Source organism: Oncorhynchus masou, chromosome 18, assembly GCF_036934945.1.
Source record: "Oncorhynchus masou masou isolate Uvic2021 chromosome 18, UVic_Omas_1.1, whole genome shotgun sequence".
Classification (NCBI taxonomy): Eukaryota; Metazoa; Chordata; class Actinopteri; order Salmoniformes; family Salmonidae; genus Oncorhynchus; species Oncorhynchus masou.
Window position 1 is genome coordinate 57,350,548 of NC_088229.1, and position 13,355 is coordinate 57,363,902.

The 13,355-nt window shown below is 41.6% G+C and overlaps 1 protein-coding gene across 1 annotated transcript in view; it reads left to right on the plus strand.

Annotated features, from left to right (window-relative positions):
• The window catches only part of si:ch211-183d21.1 (uncharacterized), a 30,859-nt gene extending 19,601 nt beyond the window's left edge, over positions 1–11,258 (plus strand). The window contains exons 11-12 of the mRNA XM_064923836.1: positions 9,258–9,351; positions 9,658–11,258. Coding sequence (XP_064779908.1) covers positions 9,258–9,351; positions 9,658–9,721 — 158 coding nt within the window. The 3' untranslated portion in view covers positions 9,722–11,258. The remainder of the gene's footprint in view (positions 1–9,257; positions 9,352–9,657) is intronic.
• Positions 11,259–13,355: the final 2,097 nt, after the last annotated feature.

Genomic DNA, 13,355 nt, shown 5'->3' on the forward strand with positions numbered 1-13,355 from the left:
CAAGTTATGGTTTGGCCGTCATTGTTAATAAGAATTTGTTGTTAACTGACTTGCCTAGTTAAATCACAGACGACAAAAGGAAAACCAGCCACGTCGTGGACACCGACGTCTTGCTTCCGGATAAGCTAAACACCTTCACTTGCTTTGAGGATAACACAGTGCCACTGACGTGGCTCGCTACCAAAGACTGTGGGTTCTCCGTGGGCGACGTAAGACGTTTAAGCATGTTAACCCTCGAAAGGCTGCCGGCTCAGACGGCATCCCTAGCGCGTCCATGGAGCATGCTCAGACCAGCTAGCTGGTGTGTTTACAGACATATTCAATCTATCCCAGTCTGCTGTCCCCACATGCTTCAAGATGGCCACCATTTATCCTGTACCCAAGAAAGCAAAGGTAACTGAATTACATGACTATAGCCCCGTAGTGCTCCCTTCTGTCATCATTAAGTGCTTTGAGAGACTAGTCAAGGATCATTTCACCTCCAACTTAACTGTCACCCACTTCAATTTGCTTAATGCCCCAATAGATCCACACCTATTTAAGAATGCTGTTCATTGACTAAAGCTCAGCATTCAACACCATAGTACGGTCTGAACCCCGCCCTGTGCAACTGGGTCCTGGACTTCCTGACGGGCCACCCACCGGTGGTGAAGGTAGGAAACAACACCCCCACTTCACTGATCCTCAATGCTGGGACCCCAAAAGGGTGCATGCTCAGGCCCCTCCTGTACTCCCTGTTCACCCATGACTGAGTGGCCAAGCACACCTCCATCTCAATCATCAAGTTTGCAGACAACACAACAGTAGTTGGCTTGATTACCAACATTGATGAGACAGCCTACAGGGAGGAGGTGAGGGCTCTGGGAGTGTGGTGCCAGGAGAATAACCTCTCATTCAACGTCAACAAAACAAAGGAGATGATTGTTGACTTCAGGAAACAGCAGAGGGAGCACGACCCTATTTACATTGACGGAACCGCAGTGGAGAAGGTGGAAAGCTTCAAGTTCCTCGGCTTACTCATCACAGACAAACTGAAATGGCTCACCGACACAGACAGTGTGGTGAAGAAGGCGCAACAGCGCCTCTTCAACCTCAGGAGGCTAAAGAAATGTGGGTTGGCACCTAAAACCCTCACAAACTTTTACAGGTGCACAATTGAGAGCATCCTGTAGTGCTGTATCACCACTTGGTATGGCAACTGCACCACCCGCAACCGCAGGGCTCTCCAGAAGGTAGTGCAGTCTGTCCAACACATCACTGGGGGCAAACCATCTGCCCCCCAGGACACCTACAGCACCTGATGTCACAAGAAGGCCGAAAAGATCATCAAGGACAACAGCCACCCAAGTCACTGCTTGTTCACCCTGCTATCATCCAGAAGGCGAGGTCAGTACAGGTGTATCAAAGCTGGGACCGAGAGACTGAAAAACAGCTTCTATCTCAAGGCCATCAGACTGCTAAATAGTCATCACTAGAACATAGAGGCCGCTGCCTATATACAGTTGAAGTCGGAAGTAAACTTCTTATTTTTTTTAAATAGGGCTATCTTCTGTATAGGATGGCTACTTTGAAGAATCTCATATTAAATAAATGTTCATTTGTTTAACACATTTTCTGGTTACTACATGAGTCCATATGTGTTATTTCATAGTGTTTTCACTATTCTACAATGTAGAAAATAGTGAAAATAAAGAAAAACCCTTAAATGATTAGGTGTGTCGTAACTTTTGAAGTCGGAAGTTCACATACAATTAGGATGGAGTTTTTCAACCACTCCACAAATTTCTTGCTAAAAAGCTATAGTTTTGGGAAGTCGGTTAGGTAATGAGAGAAAATGGACAGGGCTACTCGGTGCTTGGAGAGGTAACATTCATTGCGCCACTGGATTAGACGACAAATGAGACATGGCTTCAGTTCATATCAGGAAGGAATTGACACTGGGAACAGGATGGGACTTTTAGGGTGTGGATCAGTTAGGACATCTATTTTGTGCATGACAAGTGTAATTTGTTTACAGACAGATTATTTAACTTATATTTCACTTATAATTCACTATCACAATTCCAGTGGATCAGAAGTTTACATACACTAAATTGACTGTGCATTTAAACAGCTTGGAAAATTAGAGAAAATGATGGCATGGCTTTAGAAGCTTCTGATAGACTTATTGACATCATTTGAGTCAATTGGAGGTGTACCTGTGGATGTATTTCAAGGCCTACCTTCAATCTCAGTGCCTCTTTGCTTGACATCATGGGAAAATTAAAATAAATCAGCTAAAACCTCAGAAACAAATGGTTAAAAATCCTACAATGTGATTTTCTGGATTTAAAAAAAAATGTGTCTGTCATAGTTGAAGTGTACCTATGATGAAAATTACAGGCCTCATCTTTTTAAGTGGGAGAACTTGCACATATACATATATATATATATATATATACACTGCTCAAAAAAATAAAGGGAACACTAAAATAACACATCCTAGATCTGAATGAATGAAATATTCTTATTAAATACTTTTTTCTTTACATAGTTGAATGTGCTGACAACAAAATCACACAAAAATGATCAATGGAAATCAAATGTATCAACCCATGGAGGTCTGGATTTGGAGTCACACTCGAAATTAAAGTGGAAAACCAGACTACAGGCTGATCCAGCTTTGATATAATGTCAAAATGATGTCAAAATGAGGCTCAGTAGTGTGTGTGGCCTCCACGTGCCTGTATGACCTCCCTACAACGCCTGGGCATGCCCCTGATGAGGTGGCGGATGGTCTCCTGAGGGATCTCCTCCCAGACCTGGACTAAAGCATCCGCCAACTCCTGGACAGTCTGTGGTGCAGCGTGGCGTTGGTGGATGGAGCAAGACATGATGTCCCAGATGTGCTCAATTGGATTCAGGTCTGGGGAACGGGCGGGCCAGTCCATAGCATCAATGCCTTCCTCTTGCAGGAGCTGCTGACACACTCCAGCCACATGAGGTCCAGCATTGTCTTGCATGAGGAGGAACCCAGGGCCAACCGCACCAGCATATGGTCTCACAAGGGGTCTGAGGATAGCATCTCGGTACCTAATGGCAGTCAGGCTACCTCTGGCGAGCACATGGAGGGCTGTGCGGCCCCCCCCAAAGAAATGCCACCCCACACCATGACTGACCCACCGCCAAACCGGTCATGCTGGAGGATGTTGCAGGCAGCAGAACGTTCTCCACTGCGTCTCCTGACTGTCACGTCTGTCACACGTGCTCAGTGTGAACCTGCTTTCATCTGTGAAGAGCACAGGGCGCCAGTGACGAATTTGCCAATCTTGGTGTTCTCTGGCAAATGCCAAACGTCCTGCACGGTGTTGGGCTGTAAAGCACAACCCCCACCTGTGGACGTCAGGCCCTCATACCACCTTCATGGAGTCTGTTTCTGACCATTTGAGCAGACACATACACATTTGTGGCCTGCTGGAGGTAATTTTGCAGGGCTCTGGCAGTGCTCCTCCTGCTCCTCCTTGCACAAAGGCGGAGGTAGCACTCCTGCTGCTGGGTTGTTGGCCTCCTCCACGTCTCCTGATGTACTGGCCTGTCTCCTGGTAGCGCCTCCATGCTCTGGACACTATGCTGACAGACACAGCAAACCTTCTTGCCACAGCTCGCATTGATGTGCCATCCTGGATGAGCTGCACTACCTGAGCCACTTGTGTGGGTTGTAGACTCCGTCTCATGCTACCACTAGAGTGAAAGCACCGCCAACATTCAAAAGTGACCAAAACATCAGCCAGGAAGCATAGGAACTGAGAAGTGCAGAACCACTCCTTTATTGGGGGTGTCTTGCTAATTGCCTATAATTTCCACCTGTTGTCTATTCCATTTGCACAACAGCATGTGAAATTTATTGTCAATCGGTGTTGCTTCCTAAGTGGACAGTTTGATTTCACAGAAGTGTGATTGACTTGGAGTTACATTGTGTTGTTTAAGTGTTCCCTTTATTTGTTTGAGCAGGGTATATATATATGAAACACTACTATACCTTGATTATATAAGTATTCACACCCTGAGTCAATACATGTTAGAAACACCTTTGGCAGCGATTACAGCTGTGAATCTTCTTGGGCAAGTCTAAGAGCTTTGCACACCTGTATTGTGTTATATTTGCCCATTATTATTTTCAAAATTTTCAGGCACTGTCAAGGTGTTGGGGACAACAATTTTCAAGTCTTACCATAGATTTTCATGCAGGTTTAAGTCAAAACTTTAACTTGGCCACTACTGGTAAGCAACTCCAGTGTAGATTTTACTTTGTGTTTTAGGTTATTGTCCTGCTGAAAAGTTAATTTCTCTCCCAGTGTCTGGTGTAAAGCAGACTGATTTTTCCTGTTTAACTCCATTTAGTTTTTTTTCATCCTGAAAAACTCCCGTCTTGCAGATGTCAGGCATACCCATACCATGAAGCAGCAATCACCATGCTTGAAAATAAGCAGGCAGTTACTCAATGTTTTTGGATTTGCCCCCAAACATAAGGCTTTGCATTTAGGCCAAAAAGTGTATTCCTTTGCTGTTTCTTTGCAATATTACTTTAGTGCCTTGTTGCATGTTCTGGAATATTTGTATTATTTTCACTCTGTCATTTAGGTCATTATTGTGGAGTAACTACAATGTTGTTGATCATCCTCAGTTTTCTCCCATCACAGCCATTGAACCAGGGGTGAAAGTAGATTACATTTCTTCCCAGTACAGGACCACCTATGTGTGCACGCACATGCACTCAAAAAATGTATCTGCCTAACCGGCCCGGCCCTGGAATTTCTGCCACCCTAGGCGAGACACAAAATGTCCACCACCTCCTATCCCTGCTAATCTAAAATAGTGTACAGTGGGGTTTGGCAATGGGTTTGGCCTCAGGCCAATTTGTTTCTCAGCTAATAGTCGGCAGAACATAATAGCAGCCCAATTCAAAGGCCTATGATATGTTAAAAATTGTATCTGGTTACTAGGCTATATAATTAGTTTAACGTCAATAACATATCCTAATATTTTCATTCTGATTACACTGACAAAATCATCAATGTCTCTTTTGAAATTAGTTTTCTATATTTCTTTGAGCATAGATTGGGGAAGAACTGCTTGCAATCAAGAAAATGTCGCTCTGAAAGTCTCAAAAGAAAGGTGGATAATCAAAATAGATGTTTCAGGGAAGACTGGACAGAGAAATAGGCACTGTATTTCTCCAATGTCAAACCAGAGTGTCTTGTTTGCAATGAAACGGTTGCTGTTTGCAAATAATGAAATATTAGACATCATTATGAATCTAAGCATTGCACTTTCAAAATATACCTTTCCACACAGACAGAGGCTCGACCGGTGCAGAAAACTGCTGGCTACTCGGCCGTCGCTTAACCCAACAACAGAACTGCATCCTTTAAAAGCTGCCTTGGTTTTTAACATTTTCAGAAAGTGAAAAGCTCAATTAATAGGGACAAAATAGGAAAGTCCATTTTTTTTTTGTCTCCAATTTTGAAGGCCTCTGCTCAGTTTTGGAATGTCATCGAGACTAATCAATATATCACCATGTGAATCAGTCACGTCTTTTGTGGGCATTGTAAAAGCTTGTTTCTAGCATAAGGTATCATGGACTTCAGCATGGTCATAGAACGCTTTTATATTATCTGGTACCACACCAAAACCCAGACACGGAGGCATTTAAAGAGTGCATGGTGACCGATATTCAAGGATTCGGTTATACCGACAAATCTATGGATAGCATAATTGCATTCGTCAAACAGGTAGGCCTACCTCTTTTTTTATGCTCCAACAAAGCCCTCCTTGTTTTTAGTTAAGTTTAATTCAAATTAAGATGTTTGTTGAAATGAATTGCTTTCTGAACTGCTGCACTGTAAGCCATATACTGAATTGCTTTCTGGTCTCCGATCTATGGGTTACAGAAAAACCACAGGGTACAACTCTTTCTACCGTAGGATACATAATTTATGTTAAATACATTTGGTGGAGTGCTGCTTCTCTCTGGCAACAGCTCTGGTGGACATTCCTGCAGTCAGCATGCCAATTGTACACTCCCTCAAAACTTGAGACATCTGTGGCATTGTGTTGACAAAACTGCACATTTTAGTGTGGCCTTTTGTCCCCAGCTCAAGGTGAACCTGTGTAATGATAATGTTGTTTAATCAGCATATTGATATGCCACACTTGTCAGTTGGATGGATTATCTTGGCAAAGGAGAAATGCTTAACAACTTTGTGCTTAACATTTGAGAGAAATAAGCTTCTTTTGCGTATGGAGAATTTCTGGGATCTTTTATTTCAGCTCATAAAACATGGGACCAACCCTTTACCTGTTGCGTTTTAATATTTTTGTTAAGTATATTTCCTGCCCCTGCCTTTGGCAAAGTGGGCACTGCTTATGGGGCGGCATTAGCGTTCACCTAAATAGCCCTCATGCCACTGGGCGGGAGAAGTTATCATTTTTTTGAGGCAGACAAATGTGAGGTGTTATGTGTTGTTGGAGGTGCATCTTGGTAAGTTCAGCTCAGAAAATGTTGCATTCGTTTAGGCGGCTGCCAGCTGCTATATGGGCAGGCTGTTGGGCCGGATCATATAATTATATTTAGAATCCCTATAAATTCAAAAGCATCTCTGTGAGCCTAGTCATAAAGATGTATCATTTAACTTTTAAAATGTATTTATTACCTTTTTGTTGTGGCATAAACACAACCAGTCATGATGTTTTCATCTAATTGTCAAAATCACTTCAAAGGGATCCTTAACTAGGCTACCTGCGCACGTTCATCCACTCGCAGCATATTTCCAGCCTCCAAACAGTGGTAAATGGAAAGAGACATCTGTTACACAAAACACCCAAAAGTATAATGACATTTGGCGATTGTCAATTTGGCCCGAATTTATGCATCCACTGCTGTCTGTGTCGGCCACTCATATCTGCCTTGGCAAAATGTAAGTGTTCTCATCAAACCACATCACATTTTATAGCATAGGCTATATGCCATTTGCTAATATTTAATGCCTCTGACAAATGGTAATGATAAATCCTGGTGTAATAGCCTACAGTTTTCTTGACACATTGTTTTCACTATTGTGATGGGCTCATGTTTTACCGGTACGGTGTACCCCCACTATTTATTTTGCCAGGACACCGTACTAGACCATACTGGCCTCATGGTGACCTCCCTAAGCAGTTTCCTTCCCCTCCAGCAGCTCAGAAGGACGACTTTATCTTTCTAGTGTCTGGGTGGTTTAATACATCATCCACAGAATAATTATTAACTTGACCATGCTTAAATATGTAAATATGACTTTTAACCAAATCTCATGACCAATAATTGGTGGCGTAATAATCTGGTATTGACATTAGAAGGCCGCTGGTCTCTAATCCCATGTTTGCCTACTATCTCCTGGCGTAGTGCCCTTGATCAAGGCACCAAACCCACCAAAAAGTAGAATAACTGCACTGTTAGGCTACTGTATAAAACACATGGTCAACCATCCATCTGGAAGCTACTGGGTGTGCAGGCTTTAGATCTAGCCCTAACACACACCCGAGTCTGCTTATCAAGGCCCTGCTGAGCAGCTGATGTTTAGGCTACAATGAGGTGTGTTAGAGCGGGGATTGAACAAAAGCCTGCACATCCAGTAGCTCTCCTGGAGGATGTTTGACCACCCTTGATATAAAATATTACAAAATTGCAACCAAATAATTGTCTTTATACAATTAGAAATGATTACATTTGTGTTAATTTGTAGAATTTTCTTTTCACTTTGACATTATGGAGTATTTTAGATCAATGACAAAATTACACTAACATCTATTTCAATCCCACGTTGGAGCGCAACTCTATAGGCACTGTACTAGCCGCTGAAAAGACTGGAGATGTAATATTCGTCCATCTTTGGTTTTACTACTGCCCTTAACCTCCCTATGTGACTGCCCTTAACCTCCCTATGTGACTGCCCTTAACCTCCCTATGTGACTGCCCTTAACCTCCCTATGTGACTGCCCTTAACCTCCCTATGTGACTGCCCTTAACCTCCCTATGTGACTGCCCTTAACCTCCCTATGTGACTGCCCTTAACCTCCCTATGTGACTGCCCTTAACCTCCCTATGTGACTGCCCTTAACCTCCCTATGTGACTGCCCTTAACCTCCCTATGTGACTGCTCTACCAGCCGCTGTTTGCACCCACAGTCTGCCCAGGGTCTTTTTATTTATTTTCTTCAGGTTAATGTACCTAAGTTTTAATTTTTGGCTGCACAGCTTCCTGAAATATTTTGCTACAGTTTTCCCTATTGAACACAACCCTGGTCTTAACCCGGCATACGCAAACGGCCTGAACACACCACACTTATAATGCTTTATTGAATACCTGGACGTAGCTCTCTTGATATGTGTGAGCAAACATTGGTTGGAGGAAATATCTCATTGCCTTAACATGGGTATATTCACTAGTAAGCAAACATTAACTAAACGGACAGAAACAGGGAGGGACCTTCCTGAATTTGTCCAATAGATAATGTAGTTTTCGGAGCAAAATTGTTTCCATTTGGAGTAAAGCTTTTTGCTACACTCATCGACTAAGGAAAATACCCCCGGAGAACACACCACACACTGACCACTAGTGTTGAGTTGTAGAAGACCTAAGTACAAATGAACTAACAACAAATTAAGACTAAGGATATTGGTGAAGAGCCAATCAAAGACAAGGATATTGGATGGAATGAAAACAAACCAACGCACAGGACAGCGCTGGAGGCATTTAGTTTAGTCCTCCTGCATTGTACTGTATTTTTACAGATCATCTGTACCCTTTACTTAGCCCAGTGGGATAGATTATCTGTAGTTGCTATGTCAAGATTGAGTATTTCAGCAATATATGCAAAGGTTTTCCCATGAAGGACAGATTCTTAACTCACATTTGACCATTATTGTCCAGAAGGTGGCGATCTTTGTACAGATTTAGACATAGCCAATGGTCATACCAGATATTGGAGACTTCAGATATGAGTTCATGGACCCGAGCATGCACAGAGCTCTCCTGGTGTTTTTTTTTTATTTTTAAGATAAGCATGGCTGACAATGTGAGTCAAATATGCTCATTTTGGGAGCATAGTTCAGTGCGCAGGTTTATTTCCTATGGGCTGGTTTCCTAGGCACAGACTAAGCCTTCTCTGTAAGCTTAGAGAATCTCCAGTTAAATGGCTTTTTAGGCTTAGCTGACTGATGGTTTTGGTTCTTTTCAGAGTCTGCCCTGGGCCTTCATATTGGCCTGGTGCTTGGAGCTCTACTGCTACTGGGACTGGGGGCAGCCCTCTTTACCTACCTCTACAAAAAGAGGTGAGACCATACACAAACACATTCAAGCCACACACGCACAGTCTCGAATGTGCATACATACTCAGACGTGCTTATATACGCACACATCCTGCCTCAGTGGTTAAGTGAAGAGGCCTCATTTCACTGTATGCAGCTGTACATAATAGTTACACAGATGGCCCTTTTACGCCAATGTGAATAGAAACATGATTCGCTATCATTATCTTGCCTCAACCCTTCTGAGAAAACAATATATTTCAGTTTATTCACTTAATAATTGTGCCGTTGTAGCAGTTGTCAAACGCTGTGTATGCATTTTGTCCTTAGGCGACCACTGGACTATTACTCCATGGAGTTGAATGAGCATGGAGAGGGACTTTCTGAACTTTAAGTGTGTGTGTGTGTGTGTGTGTGTGTGTGTGTGTGTGTGTGTGTGTGTGTGTGTGTGTGTGTGTGTGTGTGTGTGTGTGTGTGTGTGTGTGTGTGTGTGTGTGTGTGTGTGTGTGTGTGCATGTGAAGGAGCATTCTTTAACGCTGGTGAGTGAAGGGAAGTTGTCCTGCCTGTCTTTTTTCAGACATTGTGTTCTTTTGTCTGTGTTTTTGAATGGGGATCTCCCACTAGATAAGGGACCAGCACCATTTTTGTAAATGTGTACGAATTGCCATGCTTTTACATTCCCTACATCATAATTCCCAGTAAATGTTGCACTAGTTTTACTACTATGTCATAATCATGGTTTCACTGTCTCGTGCCTACATTTTTTTCTCCTTCATATTCTCCTTTTATTAAATCTATCTGAAAGTGTATGAAGTAACAAGACTACAAATCTAAAAAGCAATCATGAGTTACCAGTACTGAAAGTTCTGTTGATTTGTTTGGTTAAAATGTGAATGCTTGTGATGAACCAGTGATTACAGTAACCATCTTTTTTATTTTTTTATTTTTTTTTACATTTGGCAGAATATATGTTATTTACATTCTATTAGTTGAGGAATAGAAAAGGAATATGAAAGACCATATGGAGTCTCTCCTCTCCTGGAGCTATGGAGTCCTTTATAAGCACAAAGCTATTTTATGATACCACCCCCCACAAAACTGTTAGAAATGAGGATTTAATAAGAATAGTATTTTCATTATTGGAAAAATTGGTCTGTATTAATTTGAAACCGTTTGTATTCTAGCTGGCTTGCAAACTGCTATTGTGCCTTTTTACTTTTATATGAGGTCAAAAAGGCCTGATCTGATGAGTATTTTGTAGAGAAGAACTATAGCAATGTCTGTGAGAGCCTTGTGTGTAAATTTGTTTTAAATGTTCTCAGGGGGAACTGAACTGTAGAAGCAACCATAAATACAACCAATCACATTAAAAAGGGTATTTACTGTTAAAGACACAAATGGAAGTAAATATAGGTTTGCCGAAATGTTCATGATCAAATTCAGAGCAAAAACCAGGCTGTCCCTTTTTGTATTCAATTCTATTATTTTCAATCTGCTGGAAGCGCATTAACTTTGATCAGCTCCTTGCCATGGAATAGCGTAAGACGGTGGTTTTCAACGATTTTCAAGGACTGCCCTATACAACACAATCACTCCAGTTCTTTAAAGTTTAGTGGTCGTAGCACAGCCTTGTTTTTGCCCTGGATTTGCTCTTTATAAAATAATAGAACCGTTTGTGGCTTTGCTATCAAAATAATTGTGAAACTGCTTTGAAATGTCTCATTGTTTTGTTTTTATGGCCAAATGTATCTAGATCAATACTTAATGTAAAGGGAATTTGAAGAATGTGTCATTTTTTGTCATTTTATTGCTCTTTTTAAACCTCTTAATCGTGTTAGTACATTTCAATTGAATGCACTTTGGTAGATATATTTTTTCATGCCATGTAGCTAAGTTTGTATTCAAATAAATTGATATTTCTTTAGATGTATGAACATCTTGTCTGTATTTCCTTTTCTATTCGTATTCTACTATCGGTCAACAAACCCATCTCCCCGCTTTCCTCTCCCTCTGCTTCCCTCCTTTCATGTTCCTGTTAAAGGGGTTGGAGTGGACTTTTACTGTTGAAAAGCGAAACCCCAAGTGTAAACAGTGAAGTACACACCCGAAAGGGTAAACAAATGTCTTTAGCAAGATAGTGTCTTTTAGACACAAGTGCAAACTCCAAGGAGAAGGGCAATCGAGGACTGATTGCTTGAGGAGCAATGGAGAACAAAAGAGGAAAGGCCACCCTGCTATGTCATGACATACATGGACCACTGAGATGTGCCTTTTTATTAAGTAAATCAGGTGTTAAATTAGGTGAAAAGGAGACTGGAGTGGTGCCTCACCTTCTGCACTCATACCTGCAGCTGTAATTTCTCCTAAATGGACCTCCTACTGTTTCTTAGCCCTCAAAGAGCCCCCTGCCCAGTATGGGTGCACTTAACAAGACCTGACAATTATGTGATTGATATAATGTTGAAAGCCAGTGTGAGGGTCTGCATTCAGGCTTGGATGGATTGTAGCCGGTGCCACCATAAAGAATAACAAAAAATAATAGTGCAAAGTGCTAAACCCACTAGCATTTTGTAGCACATTGCACTCGTACCTTTTGTTATTCATTCAAGCATGAATTAAAGGTGTGTGTGGTTTTATATACATATAATTACATACACTACCGTTCAAAAGTTTGGGATCACTTAGAAATGCCCTTGTTTTTGAAAGAAAATCACACTTTTTGTCCAATAAAAGAACATAAAATTGAGCATAAATACAGTGTAGACATTAATGTTGTAAATGACTATTGTAGCTGGAAACGTCTTATTTTTATTGGAATATCTACATAGGTGTACAGAGGCCCATTATCAGCAACCATCATTCCTGTGTTCCAATGGCACGTTGTTTTAGCTAATCCAAGTTTCTCAGCAGAGTTGCAAAGAAAAAGCCATATCTCAGACTGGCCAATAAAAAGAAAAGATTAAGATGGGCAAAAGAACAGACACTGGACAGAGGAACTCTGCTTAGAAGGCCAGCATCCCGGAATCACCTCTTCACTGTTGACATTGAGACTTGTGTTTTGCGGGTACTATTTAATGAAGCTGCCAGTTGAGGACTTGTGAGGCGTCTGTTTCTCAAAGTAGACACTAATGTTCTTGTCCTCTTGTTCAGTTGTGCACCGGGGCCTCCCACTCCTCTTTCTATTCTGGTTAAAGCCAGTTTACGCTGTTCTGTGAAGGGAGTAGTATACAGCATCGTACAGGATCTTCAGTTTCTCGCATGGAATAGCCTTCATTTCTCAGAACAAGAATAGACTGACGAGTTTCAGAACAAAGGTATTTGTTTCTGGCCTTTTTGATCCTGTAATCGAACCCACAAATGCTGATGCTCAACTAGTCTAAAAAAGGCCAGTTTTGTTTTTTATTTCACCTTTATTTAACCAGGTAGGCCAGTTGAGAACAAGTTCTCATTTACAACTGCGACCTGGCCAAGATAAAGCAAAGCAGTGCAACCAAAAACAAGAGTTACACAAACAAATGTACAGTCAATAACACAATAGAAAAATCTTTAGTGTGTGTGCAAATGTAGAAGAGTAGGGAGGTAAGGCAATAAATAGGTCATAGAGGCAAAATAATTACAATTTAGCATTAACACGAGTGATAGATGTGCAGATGATGATGTGCAAGTAGAGATACTGGGGTGCAAAAAAGCAAGAGAATAAGTAACAATATGGGGATGAGGTAGTTGGGTGTGCTATTTAGAGATGCTTAATGTGAGTCTGGAGGGAGAGTTTACAGTCTATCCAGACACCTAGGTATTTGTAGTTGTCCACATATTCTAAGTCAGAACTGTACAGAGTAGTGATACTAGTCGGGTGGGAGGGTGTAGGCAACAATTGGTTGAAGAGCATGCACTTAGTTTTACTTGCATTTAAAAACAGTTGGAGGCCACGGAAGGAGTGTTGGCATTGAAGCTCGTTTAGAGGTTATTGCTTCTTTAATAAGAACAACAGTTTTCAGCTGTGCTAACATAATTGCAAAAGGGTTTT